The sequence below is a fragment of the Stegostoma tigrinum genome, chromosome 3 (assembly GCF_030684315.1).
Source record: "Stegostoma tigrinum isolate sSteTig4 chromosome 3, sSteTig4.hap1, whole genome shotgun sequence".
Lineage (NCBI taxonomy): Eukaryota > Metazoa > Chordata > Chondrichthyes > Orectolobiformes > Stegostomatidae > Stegostoma > Stegostoma tigrinum.
This window is the reverse complement of record NC_081356.1, coordinates 14808822-14833368: the sequence shown is the minus strand read 5'-3', so window position 1 is coordinate 14833368 and position 24547 is coordinate 14808822. Positions and strand designations below refer to the sequence as shown.

Here is a 24547-nt window from a genome sequence, read left to right as displayed (position 1 = left end):
TATGTCTTAAGAGATTCCAGAGTTTCCCAATGATAGACACTAGGTTGACTGGCTAATAGTTTCCTGCATTTGCAGTTTTCCAATCTGTTAGAACCTTTCCAGAATCTGGGGAGTTTGGGAAGATTGCAATTGATTAATGTACTATCCCTGCCGTCGTTTCCTTTAAGACCTGAGGATGCAAGGCAACAGATCCAAGAACCTGTCAGCCTTTAATCTTTTTAGTTTTCTGACTGTTTTGTCTCTAGTAATAGTGATCATATTAAGTTCTTCTCTTCCTTTTACTTTTAATTTTCTCCTATTATTATTGAGATGCTTTCTGTGCCTTCCATTGTGAAAGCAAATACAAAATTTTACAAAGCTTCCTATTATTAGTTCCCAATTCTTATCATTTAAGGAGCCAATGTTCTCTTTGCCTATTTTCTTCCTTTGTGTATACTCGCAGAAGCTATTGCAAGACATATTTCTTGCTAATTATCTCTCATCTTATCATTTCTCCCTCTTTACTATTTTGTTTGGTCGTCATTTGTTTTCTAAAGGTTTTTGTATCTTTTGGCCCACCTAATCTTCATTGTATGAAACATTATTATGCCTTTTCTTTCTTTTGATAACATCCTTTGTGCCTTGAGTGACCATGATGTGGAGGTGCCAGTGATGGACTGGGGTGGACAAGCCGGAAGTCACACAACACCAGGTAATAGATGCCAGATCGTCTGGCAAAGGTACAGCCCTCTGACAGCTTGTGATTTCAAATAAACCTGTTGGACTATGACCTGGTGTCGTGTGATTTCTCTCTGTTTAGTTACCCGTGATGGCACATTCTCCTTCAACAGGCATCCTTTCTCAATGGAATACATCTTTGTTGAGAGCAATGAAATATCACCTTAAGCGTATAGTGGAGGAATGTTAAGGCTGTGAGATTAAGAATATTCAAGGCTGAAATAGACATACTTAATCAGGGAAGCAAGCATTGGGAGATAATGCAGGATGGTGGAGTTGAGGCTTATCAAATCAGCCATGATCTCATTGAATAGCATAACAGGGGATGAATGGGGTGAATGGCCTGCTTCTACTCCCATGACTTAAGGTCTTATGATCTTATTTCTGCCACTTGGTTTTCCACCATTTGATCTTTCAACCAATTTTCTGAGTATGCCACAGCCAGCTCAGTTTTTGTACCTTTGTAACTATCCTTATTAAAGTTGAAGACATTATGTTCTTCCTTCGAAAATTTGGGTTCATTAGTCATTCATTCAGCATTTGGTGCCTATGTGCCCTCCTTAATAGAACAGTGATGGCAGACAATTCAGAGGCTGTCTGCAGGAAGATTGCACCATTGAATGTACTGTTGTTAAGTAGCATTGGGACACTCATTCTGTCAAGAAGTTGGGGTCTTGAAGCTTGTGAGAAATTCCAGTCCAAACACTGGGGACATAGTTTCACACCATTCTGAGTTGGAACTATATTACTGTTTGTTCAATGCGACTGGATCAAAATCCAGGAACTCCCTTGTTAACGGCAATGTTGGCATGCCCACGCCCCAAGGACCTCAGTGTTCGAGAAAGTGGCTTGCTATCACCTTCTTTAGGGCAATTAGGAATGAACCATAATTGTCAGCCCAACCAACTGAGCCTACATCCTGTGAATGAATATTAAAAAATCAGGAAGGGTGCCCAAAGATTGGTGAGAGGGTGTTTGATGATCATTAATGGGATAAATGGAGCAGGGGAATGTATAAACAGTATCAGAGAAACAAAGCCTTGTGGAAGATGGTAGCTAAAGTACGCTGTGGTAGAGCTAGTGTTAACTAACCGACAAAGAGCATCATCAATATTGTTTTTTTCAAAGAGATGGATGGTGGATTGCATATCTTCACAGTCCTTGAATCTCCTCATGGAAGTGATCTCTATTTTTGTACCTGAGATGATTGTCAAGCCACAGATAATGCAGAACAGAATCACTCTGGTCAGCTCAAGATAGGGAGTATGATGTAAAAATGGTCTTGTTAGAATTGATGCAGCCTAGTTTATTACTTCTCAGAAATGCACTGAAATTACTGGTCACTCCATCTGAACAAACCCCTCTTGAAGGATCGAGGCTAAATAATGTTTTCAGATGAAAGTGTGATCTACTGAATGGGCAAAGTGGTTCCAAGTTAAACGCCCTAATGAAAGAAACATTTTTGCACAACATTTAATGTATAAAAAAAGTGACACTGCACTTAGAATAGGAGAAAACAGTGATTTCTCAGAGTAAGAGTCTTAGGGTAGAGTGCATGAATTTCACAACAAAAGCTTATGGACAGAAAGCATCAGAGATAATGGGAACTGCAGATGCTGGAGAATTCCAAGATAATAAAATGTGAGGCTGGATGAACACAGCAGGCCAAGCAGCATCTCAGGAGCACAAAAGCTGACGTTTCGGGCCTAGACCCTTCATCAGAGAGGGGGATGGGGAGAGGGAACTGGAATAAATAGGGAGAGAGGGGGAGGCGGACCGAAGATGGAGAGTAAAGAAGATAGGTGGAGAGAGTGTAGGTGGGGAGGTAGGGAGGGGATAGGTCAGTCCAGGGAAGACGGACAGGTCAAGGAGGTGGGATGAGGTTAGTAGGTAGATGGGGGTGCGGCTTGGGGTGGGAGGAAGGGATGGGTGAGAGGAAGAACCGGTTAGGGAGGCAGAGACAGGTTGGACTGGTTTTGGGATGCAGTGGGTGGGGGGGAAGAGCTGGGCTGGTTGTGTGGTGCAGTGGGGGGAGGGGACGAACTGGGCTGGTTTAGGGATGCAGTAGGGGAAGGGGAGATTTTGAAGCTGGCGAAATCCACATTGATACCATATGGCTGCAGGGTTCCCAGGCGGAATATGAGTTGCTGTTCCTGCAACCTTCGGGTGGCATCATTGTGGCACTGCAGGAGGCCCATGATGGACATGTCATCTAGAGAATGGGAGGGGGAGTGGAAACGGTTTGCGACTGGGAGGTGCAGTTGTTTGTTGCGAACTGAGCGGAGGTGTTCTGCAAAGCGGTCCCCAAGCCTCCGCTTGGTATCCCCAATGTAGAGGAAGCCGCACCGGGTACAGTGGATGCAGTATACCACATTGGCAGATGTGCAGGTGAACCTCTGCTTAATGTGGAATGTCATCTTGGGGCCTGGGATGGGGGTGAGGGCCCTCACCCCCATCCCAGGCCCCAAGATGACATTCCACATTAAGCAGAGGTTCACCTGCACATCTGCCAATGTGGTATACTGCATCCACTGTACCCGGTGCGGCTTCCTCTACATTGGGGAAACCAACGGAGGCTTGGGGACCGCTTTGCAGAACACCTCCGCTCAGTTCGCAACAAACAACTGCACCTCCCAGTCGCAAACCGTTTCCACTCCCCCTCCCATTCTCTAGATGACATGTCCATCATGGGCCTCCTGCAGTGCCACAATGATGCCACCCGAAGGTTGCAGGAACAGCAACTCATATTCCGCCTGGGAGCCCTGCAGCCATATGGTATCAATGTGGACTCCACCAGTTTCAAAATCTCCCCTTCCCCTACTGCATCCCTAAACCAGCCCAGTTCGTCCCCTCCCCCCACTGCACCACACAACCAGCCCAGCTCTTCCCCCCCACCCACTGCATCCCAAAACCAGTCCAACCTGTCTCTGCCTCCCTAACCGGTTCTTCCTCTCACCCATCCCTTCCTCCCACCCCAAGCCGCACCCCCATCTACCTACTAACCTCATCCCACCTCCTTGACCTGTCCGTCTTCCCTGGACTGACCTATCCCCTCCCTACCTCCCCACCCACACTCTCTCCACCTATCTTCTTTACTCTCCATCTTCGGTCCGCCTCCCCCTCTCTCCCTATTTATTCCAGTTCCCTCTCCCCATCCCCCTCTCTGATGAAGGGTCTAGGCCCGAAACGTCAGCTTTTGTGCTCCTGAGATGCTGCTTGGCCTGCTGTGTTCATCCAGCCTCACATTTTATTATCTTGGACAGAAAGCATGTTTGCCACTTATTCAAGCTTTCAAGAAACTAATTTAAATCTCTGCCTTTCATATTCATTTAACTAAGTGTACTGTAATAGCCATGGAGGCAATTGCAAGCTCAGCAAACAAGAAATGTGAGGCATACGTGTATTCTTCAATAATTTTCTATTTAGTCATAGAGTCAAACAGCACAGAAACAGACCCTTCAGTTCAACTTGGCCATGCCAACCAGACATCCCAATCTAACTTGGTCTGAATTGCCAGCATTTGGCCCATATCCCTCTAAGTCATTCCTATTCATCCAGATGCCTTTTAAATGTTGTATTGTACAGCCTCCACCAATTCCTTTGATAGCTCATTCCATACAAAAAGTTACCCCTCAAGATTATTTTAAATCTTTCCTCTCTCACATTAAACCGAAGCTGTCTAGTTTTGAACTCTCGTACTCTTGGGAAAAGACCGTGGCTATTCATCCTATCCATGCCCATCATGATTTTATAACCTTCCCTAAGGTCACCTCTCAGCCTTCGATCCTCCCATTCCTCAGATGACATGTCCATCCTGGGCCTCCTGCAGTGCCGCAACGATGCCACCCAAAAGTTGCAAGATCAGCAACTCATACTGTGCTTGGAAACCCTGCAGCCCAAGGGTATCAATGTGGAGCTCACAAGCTTCAAAATCCCCCCTCCCCCTACTGCATCCCAAAACGAGCCCAGCTCGCCCCCGCCTCCCTGACCTGTCCTTCCTCCCACCTATCCCCTCCTCCCACCTCAAGCTCCACCCCCATCTCCTACCCACTAACCTCATCCCGCCCCCTTGACCTGTCCTCCCTGGACTGACATATCCCATCCCTAACTTCGCACCTACACTCACCTTTACTGGCTCCATCATCACCTTGTTGACCTGTCTGTCTCCTCTCTGATGACCTTCTGCTCTATCAATCTTCTATCTGCCTCCCCCTCTCTCCCTATTTATTTCAGAACCCCCTCCCCTCCCCCATTTCTGAAATAGGGTCTAGGCCCAAAGAGTCAGCCTTCCTGCTCCTCTGATGCTGCTTGTCCTTGAGTATAGTGTTACATGTGTGTGGTGGAATTTTAAGATAAAGAGATTCTTCACACGGTGGTGTTGGGGCAGTGATCATTTGTGTTGAGAATGACAGTCAAAGAAAGTCCGTTGCATTTGTGTCATGTACATCGAACAATAAGAAATTTTAACTATGCCCAGGTAGTAAAGGAAGTGCTCGGATCATCCTCAGTTTCTGTTGGATAAAAATTTCACATTAGTTACATATCATAAATCCCTTGTAGCTACACTGGGTCTAAAGTCTGTAACTGTGATAATTACAGCTTCAGGAATGTGCTGGCAAGATGTTCTTACCTCACAATATGACAACATTGTACATTGTAGTTCAAAGAAGAGTATAGGATGTCCCCGGTTTACAAACACTTGTGCTTCCAAGCACATCCTAATCAGGGGTGTGGTCTTAAAGAACTAACATACAAACGCTTCCCGTACAAGTGATCATTTTATCTTTTCCTCCATTCTATTTCAATTTGCGTTACAAATCGACTTGCAAATGGACTCAAAAACAGAGCCTGTTTGCAACCCAGGGAGGTTGTATTACAGCCGATGCACTATCACGTTTGCCACATGGGAACTCAGATGTAAGCTGTCAGAGTACAAACTTTACTTTGGGTGAGAGCTTTCCAATCGCCGTAATTGAGTTGAAATTCTGAAGGACCTAGTTTCAAAAAGTGTCTATAAACTGCTTTTAAATGAACAGACAGAGTTTGACCAGTGTCCACATGAGGAGATTCCATAACTGATCCAATGAAGTGCCATGTGAATATGACTGCATGAAGTGGGTTCCCAAGGTGGCAGATCTTAAGAGACGAAATGTTGGCAGAACTTCATACTGAGAACACATATAAAGTTAGCAGCGAAAGTCTTAGCCAGAATTTGTTTTTATTGGCCTGGTCGTGTTCAAGAATCAAGGCTAATACTGTGATCTGGTATCTCCGCATTGAAAAAATATTTCAATTCTGCTTGCAATAGACCTTTTTGCTTCCCCCATCACCACCGGCTGCTTCGGTTTTGCCAGGACCGGATCTTTCTGTGTCTGAAGTCTGATTTTGCCAGCTATGACTGTAAGAGTGACTAGAAAATTAAAAACCATTATAGGGTCTTCCAATGGCAGTGCCATCAATGGTGTATCTGTCAGTAGGGGGCGCCTCAATGCACCCGCATTCACTAAGCCTCCCAGGCAGTGTTTTAACTTGTAATTATTAGAGCCCACTGCTGCATTCGGCCTAAAGCTATGGGTGGCACTGCCTTGTCCTCTTTAAGAAGGCCTAGCAGGGGTTAGTGGGCCATTATTATTACAAATTTACATCTGTAAAGGCATTGAACAAACATGCTTCCCAAATACTTGCACGATTACAGAAATGCTAAGCCAACTCAAAGGCAACTGTTGTGAGCAAATTTCTACAGAAGCATGCTTTACTCTCGTCACCACTGAAATAACTCCACGAAGGCCAGTATCCCACCACCAAGTCACCCTTTATTTACAGGTGGAGAGTCCCTGATACTGATCCAGCCCCCACAGAGCCAGCTCTCACAGCAAACAGGATGTCTGATAATCCTGTTTATACCTGTCAGACAGGACTCCCTAATTGGATCAGGTTAACAGCCCCACTCAGAGAACGTGTACTCTATGAGGTTCAAGTGGCTGACCTTGTTACAATCGTGATAGGAGCCTGGGAAATATCATCGATGCTGGTGCCACTAAGAGGTACGTCATTGAAATTTTATGAAAAAGTGAAACCGTCCATGTAAATCGCATGATTCCAGTGAGAGACGATCCAAAGTTTTCTGCCTAAGTGCGAACGAGTTTCAACTTTGGTGCCTTCTGACCAGTTCCATAAGTAGATACAAGATTTTCGGTAAGGCCTGAACTTAAACAGATTGTCCAAAATTTGGCCAAGCTGGATGGAGATTGTGTGAACTAGTTGTGAGGCTTAACTTATAGTTCTGGGCCAGGTTTTCCAAGGACTGGCAATCTCATGCAGATTTTTTTTAATGAAAGGAGGGAGATTCCAACCAGTGCACCTTTAGGCTTCCATTCTGATGGCTCTTTTGTAAATGCTCCGTCGCCACAGCAGTCAGCTGCTGAATTGTGACATTTAAACTTCCTGATAGCCATTTTGACAACTGCTGCCCAATATTAAATACATCAGGTAAATGTGGCTGCTTAGAGGATACAGGACCACATTGGTATGGTGCCAGGTGGGGAGGGATATGACGCCAAGAGTAGGATGTCAAATACATAGTGGGGAGGGTACCAGATGAGTAGAGTGCTTGATAAGTATGGTGTCATCCTAGAAGTGTGCCACCTGAGTAGCAGGGGGAAGATTGCCAGGAGGATTGGGTGCCAGCTGGGTAGGAGTGCAGTGTCAAGTGGCAGGTGGTGTGCAAGCTGGTGAGGTTGCCAGCGAGGGACAGAATGGGATGTCAGGAGTAGGATGCCAAATGAATAGAACAAGAAAGGACATACACAATTAATGGTAAGATCTTTTGGGCAGTGTGTCGAACAGAGGGACTTAGGGGTTCAAGTACATAATTCCTTGAAAGTGGGTAGTCAGGGTGGTGAAGGAAGTGTTTGGCACACTTGCTCCCTGGGTCAGAGCATTGAGCTCAAGATTTGGGATGTCAGGTTACAGCTGTGCAGGACATTGGTAAGGCTACATTTGTAGTATTGTGTACAACTCTGGTCGCCCTGGCATAAAAAGGATGCTATTAAATTAGATTGAGTATAAAAAAGTTTTACAAGGATATTACTAAGACTGGAGGGTTTGAGTTATAAGGAGAGGCTGGACAGACTAGGATTGTTTTCTCTGGTGTGTGCAAGGCTGAGGACTGACCTTATTGAGGTTTATAAAATCATCAGGGGCATAAACAAGGTGAACAGCAAAGGTCTTTTCCCTAGAGTAGGAGAGTTCAAAACTAAGGGACATTGGTTTAGGGTGAGAGGGGAAAGATTTAAAAGGGACCTGAAGGGTAACTTTTTCACGCAGACCATGATGCATATATGGAAAACTGCCAGAGGAAATGGTAGAGGTGAATGCAATTACAACATTTAAAAGAATTTGGACAAGTACATAAATTGAAAAGGTTTAGAAGGACATGGGCCAAGTGCAGACAAATGGGACTCGTTGACTCTGGGAAACTGGGTCAGCATAGATGAGTTGGGTCGAAGGGCCTGTTTGCATGTTGTATGACTCTATTACTCTACAAGAATTAGGTAGAGTGGCAAGGGGGTAGACAGATTCATAGAGTCTAAACCTTTCCTATTCGTATGCCCAGTCCAAATGTCTTTTAAATTTTGCCATCGTACTTGCATTTACCATATCCTCTGGCAGCTCACGCTCTGTGTGATAAAGTTACTCTGGTTGGATAGGATGTCAAGTGCGAAAGTATATAGTGCAAGATGGTTCAGGTGGCAAATGGGTTCAGGGCAGGATTCCGAGTGGGTAGAATGTAAGGTTGCAAGGTGCCAAGTGAGGCTGGTAGGTTATGCAAGGTTTAAGATAGGTTGCTGTGGGTGGGAGTAATGAGCTGTGAGGGGCAGGGAAGTGTTGCTATTAGATATGGGGGTTTCTGGCTCAGCATTGAGGTGGTCAGGTCAGGTCCAGACTGGTCTGCTAGGTCAATCAGTGGCTGGGGTGTGTATTGGGTTGGTCCAACAGGATGTGGGGTCAGTGGTCCAACAGGATGTGGGGTCAACTCCAGCAGCAGTGTTGGGGGGGGGGGCGTGTAACAGTTCTGGCGGAGGAGTGGTTGTGGGTGTGTGTGGTACGTGTAAAGTCTGTTAAACAGTTACATGGGAGATGGTCTATGTATTTAATAATCCAACTACTAGCCAAGTAACTTAATCCCATCAGAGCCCTCTGAAGTCTTCAGTTTCGATGGAGGCTTATGGAGGGTTCCAGGCAGAGAAGGACTGCCCAAGGGAATGTTTAATTTCCAGGACAATTCCTTCAGAGTCTACCACAATGGGTCCTTACACACAACTCCCATGTACACTGGAATCATGACTGGCCTTTGGAAAATATGGATCATTATTATAAGAGAAATAAATGTCCACAGTTATTTTGCAAAGGGTGTGTACTGACAGAGATCTATTTGTTTTTGGACTTTGTTGTTGGTAAATATGAATAGTTAATGAGAAAAAGTGGAAGCAGTGTAATAGATTCATCTGGAGAGACATTATAAGTTAAAGGGAGATAGAGAGACCTGTGTGTGTACATGCCTATGCCATTACTGATGGCAAGGCAAGTAGAGAGAGCTGTTTAATAAAGTATACAGTATTCGAGGCTTCATTAGTAAGGGCACAGAGTACAAGAGCAGGAAAATTCTGATGAACTTATATAAGTCACTGGTTAGACCTTATCTGGAGTATTGTGTACAGTCCTGGGTGCCACACTGCATCTGAGTGTATTGGAGAGAGTACAGATGTTTGCCAGAAATAAGCTCCTTCAGTTATGAGGAGTGGTTGGAGAAGCCATGAGTGTTCTCCTTGGAGGAAAGAAGGCCAAGAGGAGATTTGTTGAAGATTTCAAAATCATAAGTGTTCGGACAGTGTGAATAGTGAGTAACTGTTCCCAAACCGTATCCCAGTACATGTTGTAGTAATAAATCAATTCAAATCGCACATAAATGGATGGAGAACCAGAGGGCAGTTTTAAAGTGATTTGCAAAAAGAGCCAATGTGAGGTGAGAAAAATCTTTCCCACATGGTGAGAGGCTAGGTTATGGTATGCACTGCCTGGTAGTGTGGTGGAGACCAGTTCATTTGAGGCATTCAATAGGGCATTCTATATAAACAATATGCAGGGTTAGAGGGAAAAGGTAGGAAAGAGGCTCAGAGTCAGTGCAGATATGATGGACTGAATAGCCACCTTCTGCACTGTAACACAGTTCTATGGTATGCTGTCTGCACTCATGCATATGATTACATCGGTAAATATTGCTGGATTTGAAAATCTTAGTGCCTGTGTTTGCTGGCTTACTCTGAAGTACAGCCATGGGCAGGGAAGGAGCCAGTGACCTTACCTACTTTGCTGACTTTACTTACATTTACTGAAGCACTATTCTATGATACTCGCCTGATGATAATGACACACAGTACCATCCTCTTTGAGGTTTTTTTTATTTTCTCACAGGCTTACTGTCCTGTGTGTCTCCATATATTACACCTCCTGCCTCAGCCTCCTCTGGGAGGTGTGGAGGCCTGAATTAATGACGTCCTGCAGTCTTCCTTTCTGCATGGTGCCAAAATCCTGCGGCCTTGCTTGGTGTTCCTGTCAAAAAATACGATGAGCAGATAGAGATATGCAGTGAAGTTAGTGGAGTGTAAGGTGAGAGAGCAAAGTGCTCCTTCCTTAAATGGTTATCTTTTCATCCAGAACTGAAATTGCAGACATAACCATTTTTTTAAAAGTTCAATTCCAGTTTCTTTACACTCTAGCAAGCAGGCCTGAATCTCCTCATACCCAGAGCACTGCAAAAGGGACTGAAGGCTCTATTATGTATTGGAACCTTGCAGTAGTCCTGGCTCATACACTGTAATTGCACACAGGCAAATTAAATTTCTGGTGGGTTCATTTGCATTACACAAGACAGTCCATTAATGAACTGAGGGTAACAAATTTGAATCACTTGATACTTATTCTGGAAATGTTTTTATCTCTGGTGGAACTCGCAAATTACCCAGCGTAACTGAACTGAAGACAATGACTGACTGCTATCCCCTCCCCAACTAATCAGTTTCTTCCCATTGAGCCAACACCCCTTCCACCCAAAACACCCCGACTACCCACCCACTCACCCACTCGCTGAGAGCTTTAAAAACTTTTCTGAATGTGGCAGATACAATTGTAAAAAAAACAGCATACCTTTCTTTGATAAAGAGATAGTGGGAACTCCCAATGCTGGAGAATCTGAGATAACAAGGTGTAGAGCTGGAGGAACACAGCAGGCCAAGCAGCATCAGAGGAGCAGGAAAGCTGACGTTTCAGGTCCGGACCCTTCTTCAGAAAAGGTGTCTTTCTTTGTTCAGTTTCCTCTACGCCCATGAGTCCTGCCCTAAAGACACTGCTCTGGACCATATTAGGATTTTTTAGCAGCTGGGATGAGAAGTCCCAGGTGAAAATGTGCAATATTATTGGACTGTGAACAGCTTCCTGGGGTCATTTAAGAGACTGCTGGACATGCATATGGTCACAGAAATTTGAGGGTGCATACATGAGGATCAATGGTCGGCACAACATTGTGGGCTGAAGGGCCTGTTCTGTGCTGTACTGTTCTATGTTCTATGTTCTAACACTGCAGGCCGAGCATGGTCACCAATAGTGATTTATATCGATGGTAACTCCAATGGGTGTGCAACTGAGTTCATCAATAAAACTCTCAAATAAATACCTCCTCTGACCAGCACTGACTGCCATTCTGTTTTTTTAAAAGCATAATAACATTGCAACTTCATACAAATGCACATTCAGGTGTGTCTGCCTCTCAATAATGAGGGATGGAGATCCCAATATTTCACTGTGGCTTTTGGACTTTCAGAGATAAACAGAAAGGGAGTGTGAGTAAGCATTGCACATCTGGGTTTCCAGTCAGGACCATGTTTATCATCATACAAAGTAAACCTTTCAAGTGTAGACTTGTTAGCATTTCTTAAGGTGAAAGCCAAGTGTTAGAGTTTAGTTCCCGTTTTCAAGAGCTTCCAACAATTATACTTAACTGGAAGAAAGTTGCAGTGCATGTGAACTATCACTGGGAAATATTACCGTTACGACAAAGTGTTTATTTTGGATGATGGACTTGCAGACCCATTAGAAGCTCTTTGTGGATTTCTTTGTTTAAAAAAAACACCAATAATTTTGTAACTAAAAAGAGAAATGTTTGAAGGAAACAATTGAAAAAACAAATATTCAACACCCCTGTGACTTCTTTCACCTAAACAGTGACTATAAATTTAATCTTTAGTTTTTGGTGACAATGGGACATTCTTGAAGCATTGGTAATGCTATACAAAACATGTTGTCTTTGTCCTTGTCTATCATTTGGGTACAGGCCAAGGAGTGTTGGGGTCAAAAGTAAAGAGGTTTCTGTTTGATGTCCGTATCCAGAAATTCCTTAGCATCCGGTGACCTTATTTCCTTTGATGGTGAATGTGCCAAAGTTGTGCCATTGTCCAAAATGTGGTGAAGTTGGCTCTAAGGTCTGAGCCAGATTCTCGACTGGCCATGGAGTGGGGCTCAGTGCCTGTAGGAATTAAAAATTGAGATGCTAATACTACTGGGATGAGTTTTCACAGAGTCCCAGTTGGAGGAGATGCCAGCTTTTAGTTAGCAAGACAGAAGCAGCCCCAAACATGTCTGGCACCAGAGATGGGGGTGCAATCTTCCAGGCCTGCCCAAAGCTTTTGGAAGGCCGTGCAGAGGGAACATAATAGTGCAGGAAGCAAAAAAAAATACAGTTTCCTGATACTGGGTTATAATTTTGTTCTTAAGTTCTCTAAAACATTTAATAGCTTTTCTTGCATTCAGTAGTTCATCTCAGTAGTATGTCTTGCATACCCATAAACACCCAGCCAGCTGGTATAACGTTCATGGGCATGATTTTATTGGTCCAATGCCATAAAAGCCTGCATACAAAAACCTGTTCATAAATATGAGGGGCTCAGTGGGGTAGACTTTTTCCTGGATGCTCTCGTGAGTATGAGCTGGAGTGGAAGGAGCTTTGACTTTTATGCCCATCTCCACAATGACCATGCTAAAAGGAAAGTTCCATCCTGGGATGCAGAATCATTTGGGTGTGAGATTCCCAGTCCCACATTGAAAATTCCATCCATCTGTGTCAGAAGATTTCCAAAGAAGAATGGTCTTTAGCTGCTACAGTCTTTTGCTCCTAATTCTCACACTGTACATTGAAGTTTCCCCTGTAATAGCTGGAGGAGGGAGGAGTGACCATCAGGCTCTTGTAGGTCTGCTTCTGCTTCGTTTGGCTACAGTGTGCTGGAAGGCCAAGGATCATTCCTACAGGCAGAGCAGAGATGATCACACCGGTCTCCGCATACAAACAATCATCCTCTGCCACGCCCAGCTCGGTCCCTCCACTGTAAGCATTTCACAAAGACTGTTCCCTCTGTGACACCCCGGTCCACTCCTCCATCACTCCTAACACTTACTCATTCCTCCATGGCACCTTTCTATGCAATTCCAGAAGGTGTGACACTTGTCCATTCACCTCTTCCCTCCTCACCATCCAAGGCCCCAACTACACCATCCAGGTGTAGCACTGCTCTGCATGTATTTCTTTCAATCTAGTACAGTGCACTAGCTGCTCATAACAAGTTCTCCTCCACATTGGTGAGACCAAATGCAGTGACAACTTTGTGGAACATGTCTGGTCTATCTGTAAGAATGCCCCCGACTTTCCAGTTCCTTGCCATTTCAGTAAACTATCTTGCTTGCATGTTAACATTTCCATTCCAGGTCAGCTGCAATGTTCCAACAAAGTTCAGTTGAAGCTCAAGGAACAACACTTCATTTTCATTTCATTTCTGAGGAAGGGTCACCTGACCTGAAACATTAACTCTGTTTTCTCCTCCACAGATGCTGCCAGACTTGCTGAGCTTTTCCAGCAACTTTGTTTTTGTTCCTGATTTACAGCATTCACAGTTCTTTTGGTTTTTCTTCATTTTCATTGAAGCCTCTAGGACTCAATATTGAATTCCACAACTTCAGAACTTGACCACATGATATAAGTCCTCCATTTAGCTTACATTCTCTCCCTGCACCTATGCCAGGTGTCTATACACCTCTCATTTGGTAATATTAAGGTTGCTTCCCAGACCATGGCAGCTGTTAACCGAGAAGGATCCATAGGCATGTCCCCAAAGTTGCCTTCTGTTGAGACTGATAAAGGACTTACCAGGCTCCTCACGTGTCCTTGGCTGAAAGCTGGATTGTTATGTAGACTTCATCACATTCTGCCCAATCCAGGTTCCACTTCAAATTTTGCTGGCTGGTGTGAGAAAGCAAACTAGAGTCTACACCCAACCCTTGCCACCAATCCCACCCAACCACGCTGCCACCGCACCCCCCCCCCCCCCCCCAACTCCATACCATTGGGAGTTTTAGTTCTGTCTTTAGATGGTTCCTGGTTGTAACTTTATAAAATGCCCTTATGTTTTATTTTCATTGCGAGGCTACTCAGTCTGTAATTATTGTATTATCCACATTTTATCTCTGGAAGTTGGGAACACACATAAATTGTTCCTGGAATTAATGCTCACACATTACTGCAGATCCTGAAGATAGCAGCTAAGACATCATTATTTTCTTTGTTAAGAAAATCTCAAGACATAATCTATCTGACATAGGATACTTTTTGATGTTTCATCCTTTAAGCTTTTGCATAACAGGGCTTACTTTTTAACATTTCTGGAATTTAGTCTCCTTTGTGGGAAGAAATCCATTTGCACATCTTGCTGGCCATCTGTGCTGATTCTAGTGTGTTGTTTAATAGACTTTCCTAGTCTTTGGCCATTTTACTATTTGTTTAACTGAATCAGTGGTTTACTAGAATGTGCTTTTGTCCACCCGTCTCCTTTTTTCTTCCTAAAGATTGTTTTGTGACCTTTGTTCTGTCCAAATACCAATCTTTCTTACTGCTTAATACAAAGTCCCTCATGTAAGGCTTCAAATAATGTTGGAGGGAAGGTAATTATCACAATACTAAGCAATGTTCCTGTCAAATGGATTCCTATGCAATGAATTATTGAACCTGTTCTTTTGTGTGCTTTCCATATTCTAAACTAACTCTCATTGTTTCTCTGATTGATTTGAAACATGTAACTGGCTACATTACAATTCTAAGCTCGTGGGAAGCTGTACTCACTGTTGTGTATTTATGACTAATCCTCATTCTAGCATAGGTTCCTGCTCAAATCAGGTTATTGCTATTCCTGCATGCAATATTGAACCTAATTACACAGCACACACTAGGTTTCTGGCACCCAGACAACTTGCAAGCTCCCAGCCAATTCAAGCCTATAAGTAAATGTTAACTCTACTGGTTGGACCAATAGATTAGGTAACCAACTAAAAAGATGCTTGCTTCTTTTTATCTCCATGATTGTCTTTCTACCTGACCTAGAGAAATTGTCATGGCAAACGCGGAAATGGCAAAGGCATTGAGCAAATATTTCGGCCTGATATTTCGTCAAGGTGGACAGCTTCTCAACTTTTATGAAATGGCTGTGGAGGACCACATCCAGAAACTTCATCCTTGAACATGACAACTATTATTTTCTAAATCACACATCTGCAGCTCGCTGAGGCAGCTACACAGGTTAAATTGCTGTTGCCATAGACTGATCTGATTTTCGCTAATTCGACTAACTTATGCACTTTTGACCTGATGGAAGAAGATCTAAAGTCACCAGGATTAATGCTGCATAACGTATTTCACAAACACATCACAGCAGGGTACTTGTCACTTCACAGCCTGATTGACAGTTGTATATGCTTGTTGGATTTTTGAACTGAGTCTGGTAGTCCCAGTTTTTTTTAAAATAAGAGATCAAAGTAAGCTAAATGTAATGAATAGTTTCATCAATTCCTGATTTTTATTTTAGAAAATAACTATTTCATCAATTGGTGCTTAAGAGTATATGAAATATGAAAGTAAGTTAGCCAGCAGTCTATCAGAAGATTGCAATAGATTTTTTTCGGTACCTAAAAATTAAAAGCGAGGCAAGAGTGGCCATTGGACCGATGGAAACTGAGGCTGGAGAAGTAGTGATGGGGAGCAAAGGAACTGAACAGGTACCTTCCATCAGTTTTCATAGTGAAAGACACCAGCAGTGGACTAGAACTTCAAGAGAGTTGGGGGAGGGGGCATAAGTGAGGTTAGTGACCATCATGAAGGAGAAGGTGCTGGAGAAGCTGAAAGGTCTGAAGGTGGATAAATCACGCAGACCAGATGGATAACACCCCAGGGTTCTGAAGGAGAAAGCTGAGGAGATTATACAGGCATTGGTGGTGATCTTTCAGGAATCAGTGGAATTAGAGTTTGTCCCTCAGGACTGGAAAATGGCTAATTTAACAACCCGTTTAAGAAGGAAGAGGGGCAGAAGACAGGAAACCATATGTTGGTTTGCCTGACCTCAGTCATCGATAAGATTTTAGACTCCATTTTTAAAGATGAGATTGCAAAGTACTTAGAAGTGCATTGTAAAATAGGACTGAGCCAACACAGCTTTAACAAGGGGAAGTCATGCCTGACAAATCAATTAGAATTCTTTGAGGAAGTTAGACAAAGGAGAACCAGTGGACATGATCTATTTGGATTTCTAGAATGCCTTTGACAAAGTGGCGCACAGGAGGCTGCTAAATGAAATGAGTCTGTGGTGATAGGGGCAAGGTACTGGCATGGATACAGGATTGTCTGACTGGCAGAAGGCAGACAGAAAGGATAAAGGGGTCATTTTCAGGAATGGCTGCCAGTGACTAGTGGAGTTCTGCAGGCATCCATGTTAGAACCACAACTATTCACGTTACACTTTAAAGATCTGAGCGAAGAAACTAAGGGCATTGTCACTAAGTTTGCAGATGACACAGAGATAGTAGAGGGACAAGTAGTGTTGAGGAAGCAGATAGGCTGCAGAAGGACTTGGACAGGTTTAGAAAATGGGTAAATTTGTAGGAGATGGAATACAACATGGAAAGTGTGAGGTAGGAAGAATAGAGGCATAGACTATTTTCTACATTGGAAAGACTTCGGAAATCTGAAGCAGAAAGGGATTTGGGAGTCCTTGTTCAGAATCCTCTTAAGGTTAATATGCAGTTTCAATTGGCAGTTAGCAAGGCAAATTCAATTTTAGCATACTTTTCAAGAGGGCTAGAATACAACAGCAGGGATGTACTGCCAAGGCTATATAAGGCTCTGGTCAGACTGCATTCAGAATGTTGGGAACAGTTTTGGGCCCCATATCTAAGGAAGGATGCACTGGCATGGGACAGGCCCAGAGGAGGTTCACAAGAATGATCCTGGGGATGAACAACTTGTCATATGAGGAGCAGTTGAGAACTCTGGGTCTGTACTTGATGATGTTTAGAAGGAAGAAGGAGATCTGATTGAAAGTTCTCAAATACTGGGAGACCTGGATAGAGTGGACAGGGAGAAGATGTTTCCACTTGTGGGAGAGACTTGGGCCCGAGGCCACCTGAAGGGGTGATCCTTTAGAATTAAGATAAGCAAAATCTTTTTCAGCCAGACAATGGTGAATGTATGGAGGCCAAGTCATTGAGTACATTTAAGACAGAGTTAGGTAGGCTCTTGATTGGTAAGAGAATCAAGGGTTACAGAGAGAAGGAAGGAGAATGGGGTTGAGAAACATATCATCCATGATCAAATGACAGAGAAGACTTGATGGGCTGAATGGCCAAATTCTGCTTCTATCTTACTTCTTTGTCTTGGCCCATAGCCTTATGTGCCTTGGCATTGCAGGTGCACATCTAAATAGTACTTAAATGCACGAGGGTTTCTGCCTCAACCACCCTTACTGGCAATGTGTTGCAGATTCCCATCATCCTTTGAGTGAAAAAAATATCATTTACATCCCTTTGAAACGCCCTGCCCCAACCTTAAAACTATGCCCCCTGGTCATTGATCCCTTCACCGAGGGGAGACTCTCATTCCTGTCTACCCTATCTATGTCCCCCAATTTTATACAACTCAATCACGTCTCCCCTCCGTGTCCTCTGCTCCAAGGAAAACAATCCCAGTCTGTCCAATCTCTCTTCTAACTGAAACTCTCCAGGCAACATTCTGGTAAACTTAATCTCTACCCTCTCCAGTGCCATCACATCTTTCCTATTATGTAGATTCCAGAACTGCCTACAGTTCTCTGTCTGTGGCCTGACAACCACATTATATAGTTCGAGCAAAATCTCCCTGGTCTTAACTCTGTGCCATGGCGAATCCAGGCAGCTATCCCATATGCCTTCTTAAGCACTTTATCTACCAATCCCACTGTCTTCAGGCACAAATAAAATTAACTAATACACATGAATGCTCCAAAACAAATATTCTTCACTGCTGGACAATACCTTATCTAAATGTAAGGATGGAAGTAAAAACAATCCATTTGTATAAAAACTGAAAGAACTGCAGATGCTGGAAATCAGAAACAAAGATTGTTAGAAAAGCTCCACAGATCTAGCAGCATCTGTGGATAAAAATTACAGTTAGCATTTTCAGCCCAGTGACCCTTTCTCGGAACTCTCAGTTTAGTCCATTTGTAAAGCGTCCTGCAAAACCATGGGATGTCACTTTTCGGCCAACTAAATGGTTTGTTTTGAAAGTTTCGCTGATGTTGTAATTTAGCGAGTCACCTCAAGAGGTCAGAGTTTTCTGAATGATTTATTCAAGGGTGAACATGTCAACAAACATGCAAGAGCTTGTAGTCATGATATTTGCAAACTTAATTATTTCAGTAAATGCATGTATGTTTGTGTAGGAATAAGCATTGATTTAAATTCCTACTTAAGTAAACGATTGGTATTGGCTGGGTTTGATGCTTCTTTAATTTCTGTTGCTTATTATTTACTTTCGATAACTTGTTTCTAGTTTGAGCAGTCTGACCAATATACTTCACAGAAGCAAAGCCTGACCCTGAGTCACAGAAATATGAGGACAAGCAATCAAAACTTGGTCAAAGGGATAGAAAAGTTTGACCATCCAATGTTCCTTGCGTAGGAGAATTTTAAAATCTTTACTGGAAGCTGAACCTGTAATCTTTCTGAATTAACTACTGGGAACTGATTATTCTCATCTGTTCAAAATAATTTTTCATCTCAATAAATATGGCCATCTAAGTAATAGAGCTGGATAGATCTGTTTGCTCAGTTTTGTAGTAGATTTAAAAGACGACTATGAGACAACAATGTGGCAAGAATTGGGAATGATACATTGTAGCAACAATACCTTCTTTTAATGTAACATTTTTAAAGTGATAAAATGACCAGGGCATCTCATAGATGTATTATAAAACAAAATATGACAATGAGCCACATGAGGAGATTTTGGGCCAGAAGAAAAAGGTTTGGTCAGTGTAGTAGGTTTCACAGTGTAGTTTAAAGAAAAAAGTAAAACAGAGGCAGAGAGTAGGGACAGTATTGTAGACCTTAAGGTCAAGAGTAAAGTTGCTGTTACCAATGGTGGGACAATTAAAATTTACACACTCAAAGGGCCAGAATTAGAGGAATGCAGTTGGGCTGGATGGTTGTGAGTCTATAGGAGATTACAGTTAAAAGGAGGGTGAGGCCCTGGGATATTTGGGATGAAAGATGAGAATTAGAAAATCAAAATGTTGCTTTATTAGGAGTCGCCATATGACAGCAAGCTCAGGAGTGATGGTGGAACTTCATGCTGGTTGAAACATAAGCAATAGAGGTTTGGATGACGTCAAGCATACGGAGGTTACAATGCGGAAGAATAGTCTGGAGCGCGCTGCCTGTGGCGCTGCAATCCGGTCTCTCTCAAGTGCCCACCCAGTTTGTTGCTTTTCCAAACAATTAAATTATGCTCTCTAAACCTCAGTGTAATTGTCTGTTACCTGTGGACATTGATACAATAGTACGGTCTTTGTTGGCTGGTCAGTCTTCAACTTTGGAGAAACATAGCTGCTCACACGCAGGTCTACTATGTCCAACTCATCCATCATCAAGCCCTCTGTTCTTACTCCTGCCTCCAACTGTATTGAATTGAAACACCTGTTTTCATCCTCAAATCATCTCACTAGCACTCTCCTACAGCCTTGCACACCTGAGTTAGCTGTTTGGATTTAGTTTCTTTGCACCTCCCTTTCCTTCGTAATTGGTGTCACATTCTCCACATGCTACGGACTCCTGCACCTTTAAACCCGTTGCATCTACACACCTCAATACTTCTTAGAAAAAGACAAATGTTTTTGACTTCAGGTCCTAACCCTAGATGAATTGGCATTTTTTCCTCCATTTTGCAATATTACAGCTGCTACTTGATGCACACTGATGTTACTGTAACTTCAGAAAGCTGGTTTCAAAAACTATTGGAGATTACTCACTGATTGCATGGTCATGAATTTATTTATTTGGATTGCATTGAGAGAGGGTTTTACATTCATACAGCTTCTTACCATGCATTGCTGAAGCACTTTCATATCTAACACTATCAACTTTTTAAAGACTGAATCGCTGTAGCATGGAGTGAGTGTTGCGCTGTTGGAGGTGTTGCCTTTCTGACAAAATTTAAAATAAGGACCCATCTATAATCCCAAGAGAACATAAATGGTCCCACGCTTTGAAGAAAAGGGATATTCTCTCAGGGTCCTGCTGACACTTGCCTATCAAGTACATCTCAAAAATAGATCAGCCAATCATTATCAAGTTGCTCATAGAGCAATGCTCTTCTCAAATTAGTTGCCATATTTCCTACTGCTGTAGATTTCTCAGAACACCACGTATGGCTCATTTTCCAAGTCAAAGCTGTGTCAGGGCCTGAAGAATGAGGAGTCTGGGCAAAAAAATGACAGAACTTACATGGGAGGGATGATGCTTAGATCTGGACAAGTTCATTTGACTTTTGTCCAACAGGAGAGAAAGAGAGCAGGCTGCATTGAATTTTCTTGGATGGTGCGAAAATGTTCGTGGAAATTCACTGAAAAATGAATCAAAAGAAGAAATTTCCCATAAGTACAGGATATGTATTATATCCAATCTACCAAATTAACTATAGGAAGGACAGATTGATTCACTTTCTTTCCTGTTTTGTAGGTACATGGTCATTATACATCCTTTACAGCCAAGACTATCATCAACTACAACCAAAGTCATTATTGTGAGCATCTGGACCCTGGCTGTTATTCTCGCATTCCCTCAGTGCTACTATTCAGAAATCAAGCATCAGCCAGGACGGGTCCTCTGCCTTTTATATTGGCCAGGAGATTTCATGTAAGTGTGAGCTGACATTTTACAGGGGAAAATAAATATTCAAAGGAAAGATACTTAACTTATACAAAGAAATACTTGGAATAAGCAAACAGCAATGGAAGAGTTGAAGATGTGCATATCAAGGGTTCATGAGGCTCCTATTGTACTAACATAGAACAACAGCCAATGGCATGTTTGGATTCCAGATACAGACAGTTACTTGTGGCAGATTTGGGGGTGATTGAAACTTTGTCCCACTTTAGATAGCCAGTTTCAACTTCAAGCAGATCAGGTTGGACATGTCATCCAAGCCACTTTCAGCGACACTCCAAATTCTGCAGGCCAACGCACAATCTCAATCATGCACTAACCCAACTTGGATATTTAGCACCATACCTTCCTTATTGCTGGGTCAGATGCACAAAACTCCACGGCTAACGGCACTGTTGAGGTAGCTCCACCACATAGACACCAATTGTTAATGAAGAAGGTCACCGTTACCTTCTCAGGATCAAAAATGGATGATCAAGTGTAAAGAGCAATTATGGACCTTTCTTCCTGTTCCATGAAATATACTTGACACATCTGAATGAAATGATCATATTTTGATTTTAGTTGCCCTTGTCTATCCATGAACATATTTCTCCATGCTGAGCTAGTCCTCGAAGCCCGCAATCTTTTATTCATCACAATTTGTTAAAACAATGCTCAGTTTGACAGCCATAGACCATGCAATTGTTAATCCAGTTGAGGGTGAAGTTGTGGCTGTAGCCAGTTGCAGATTTCACAATATAGACAGGGACTTTCTGCCTGGGCTTGACATAATTAAATAATTAACTGGCAGTGCCAGTAAACTCAGCCACACCTCCCTATTCATCAACAGTTCCACAAGCCTCAGCTTCCCTGTATTGCTGACAAGCATTTTCCACTCGTTCAGACCACACAAAAAATGAAAGTCCCTGGAAGATGGTAAGTGATCTTCCCCAATCCACCACAGTATCACCATCTTCTCTCTGCTCCTCATACTCACTCTGTTACTGTACCCATCTCCTACCCAGGCGACGCTCAACCACCCTCACTATTGCCCGCAACATCCTCTCTCACTTGCTCCATTCTCTCTCTCCTAACCCTGCATAGACTCTGCACTGATTAGTCACTTGCTCAAGACATCTTTCGGCCACCACATCGTCTGTTTCATTAATGCCCTTTAGGGAAGGAAACTGCCATCCTTACCTGATCTGGCCTACGCATGACTTCAGACCCACAACAATGTGGTTGACTCTTAAATATCCTCTGGGCAATTAGGGATGGCCAGCGATGCCCTCATCTTGAGAATGAATGAAGAATAAACAGCTGAACTGGCCCTTTTCATCTCACTCTAGCCCTCTCAGGAGAAAAGATCCCGCAAGAGGGGAGTAAGAGGCAAGATTGGTGGCGGGCTGCCCATCATTTGGTTACTCACCTCCTATGAGAGGACAATCTTTTCTCTGAATGTCCTGAGTGGCCGACTGGCTGTGTCCAATTCTGACAATGGAGGCTGCCCTTGACATAATGACCAGGACAATATCACTGTGAACTTTACTGAAGATTGCTGGCAGCTACGACAAACATGCTGCACTAACTGGCATGAAAAAAGTAACGTGAGTCTGGAAGCTCAGTCTGGAGTGGGGCAGGGTGGGGGTGTGGAATGGGAGAGCCGGGGGACCAGTGGGAGAGAGGATATAACACCAAAACGTTAAGGCAGGAATACTGTGAGCATCAGGATAGCCTCAAGGTGAACAAGCAAACAACTCTGAAATGCTGCCTGTCGCAAGCCCTGACATAGGTACCCATTCCTGTGTGCAAAGTGTCCTTGTAGCAGTTCAATTTCTAGTTGCTAGCACAACCCAAAGTGCAGCTTTAAAGCGCTGAAACATCCTGTAAATAGATTGTAAAGGTGCCACGGGATTCCTGAGAGGTTGGTAGGTGTTGGATACTGGCCGCTGTGTTCGTAGTGATTTGTGCTGTTGAGACATTGGTGCTGGGTGTCCCAGGGGAGCAGGCAGTGAGCTGGAATTAGCAGCAACCCGTACTGACTGACCTTCCTGCTGTGAGCTGTCAGCATCTAGAGCTCTCACGGTGAGTGATAGAAGAGGAAGCCACTGATTGATAAAGATGAGATTTTCAGTGAGTAAGGCCAACAATACCAAATAATCTCCATTGTCTGGCAAGTATCGCAGCTCAAGATCTGGAACTCTGTTTTGAAAATGCAAAGAGTCGCTCACAATTTTGAGAAAGGCCTTGTTCGGCTTCTCACATGATTCTCCAGATTTCTCACCACACCCCATTGTCATTTGGGGCCCTGTAAGATTTCACCCAATGAGCTAGAAAGACTCAATCTAAATCTTGGAGTAGGGCAAACTTATTTTCTACTTATTTATCCTGACAGTCCATGGGCTATTTTTGAACCTTTGGAAATAGTTCCCATGATTGCTACAGAGTTCTTGCTAAATGCGAGCAGAGGCTGTTTCATTGTCTGAGGAGTTACAAATGGGACTAAGGACTGTACAAACATCATGAAACATCCACACATCATTGCACAGTTTTTATTACACTACAGGGAATTGCCATTTAGTTTGGAAATAAATTCATGTTAAAATTCAAGCCATAGGATACTTCCAGCTTCTTCATCACTGTCCTGTCTCACTCCTCTCAGGCCAGCATTTTTGTTAAATTTGAACATCAATGTGGTCTCTCCAGCTTCTTGTTATTTAGGTGAGATTTTCTGCCAATAAATCACTTTTCCTGACAATAGATACACCAGGAAACTACTACAGTGCACAGGTCTGTCCATTGGTAAGAGAACTGGACCAAATTTCCTTGCCTGCTTCTGACAAGACATAGCGCAGTAGGAAAAATGTTGCCTTCGCCCCTAACTGTAAACATTAAACAGATCATCCTGTCCGATGATGATCTGTGCACAGTAACAACACTGTCATTCAAGAAGGCAGCTCAGCACCAACACACTCGAGGGCAGTTATGAATGGGCAGTAGATATGCCTTGCCAGTGGTGAACATATCCAATGAATGAGTAAAGAAATAATTACCTACCACTTGCAACACAACAGCATTCGAGAAGCTAATTATCATACAGAACACGTTAAGAAGCCCACTTTATTTGCACCCCATTCACTGCTTTGAGCATTCACACCTTTTACCAAAGCCATGGCTACAGTGTGTACAATTTACAACATGCAATAACTCACCTAAGCTCCTTTGACAGTCTCCTCAAACTCGCTAGCTTTCAGACTAAAAGAACAAGGGATACACCCCCACCTGCAACTTTGTCCTCAAGTCACACACCATCCTGACCAAGCATTTCATCATCCTCTGTAGGTAAGTTCCAGGCTATCACAAAGGGAGTGGTCCATTTTGGAATGCTGAATGGGGACGGTAATATGAGTTTAGTGCTAGCAACACATTGGAGGAGGCACAAGTGGCAAAGTAGATGCTTTAGATAAAGAGGACAGGGAGAACTCTATTGTGATTCTGG

At 43.3% G+C, this 24547-nt stretch overlaps 1 protein-coding gene across 1 annotated transcript in view; it reads left to right on the top strand.

The window, feature by feature from the left end:
• The window catches only part of LOC125450563 (neuromedin-K receptor-like), a 65059-nt gene that overhangs the window by 24131 nt on the left and 16381 nt on the right, over positions 1-24547 (top strand). Inside the window, exon 2 of the mRNA XM_048526571.2 lies at positions 20860-21036. Within this exon, the coding sequence (XP_048382528.1) occupies positions 20860-21036 (177 nt within the window). The remainder of the gene's footprint in view (positions 1-20859; positions 21037-24547) is intronic.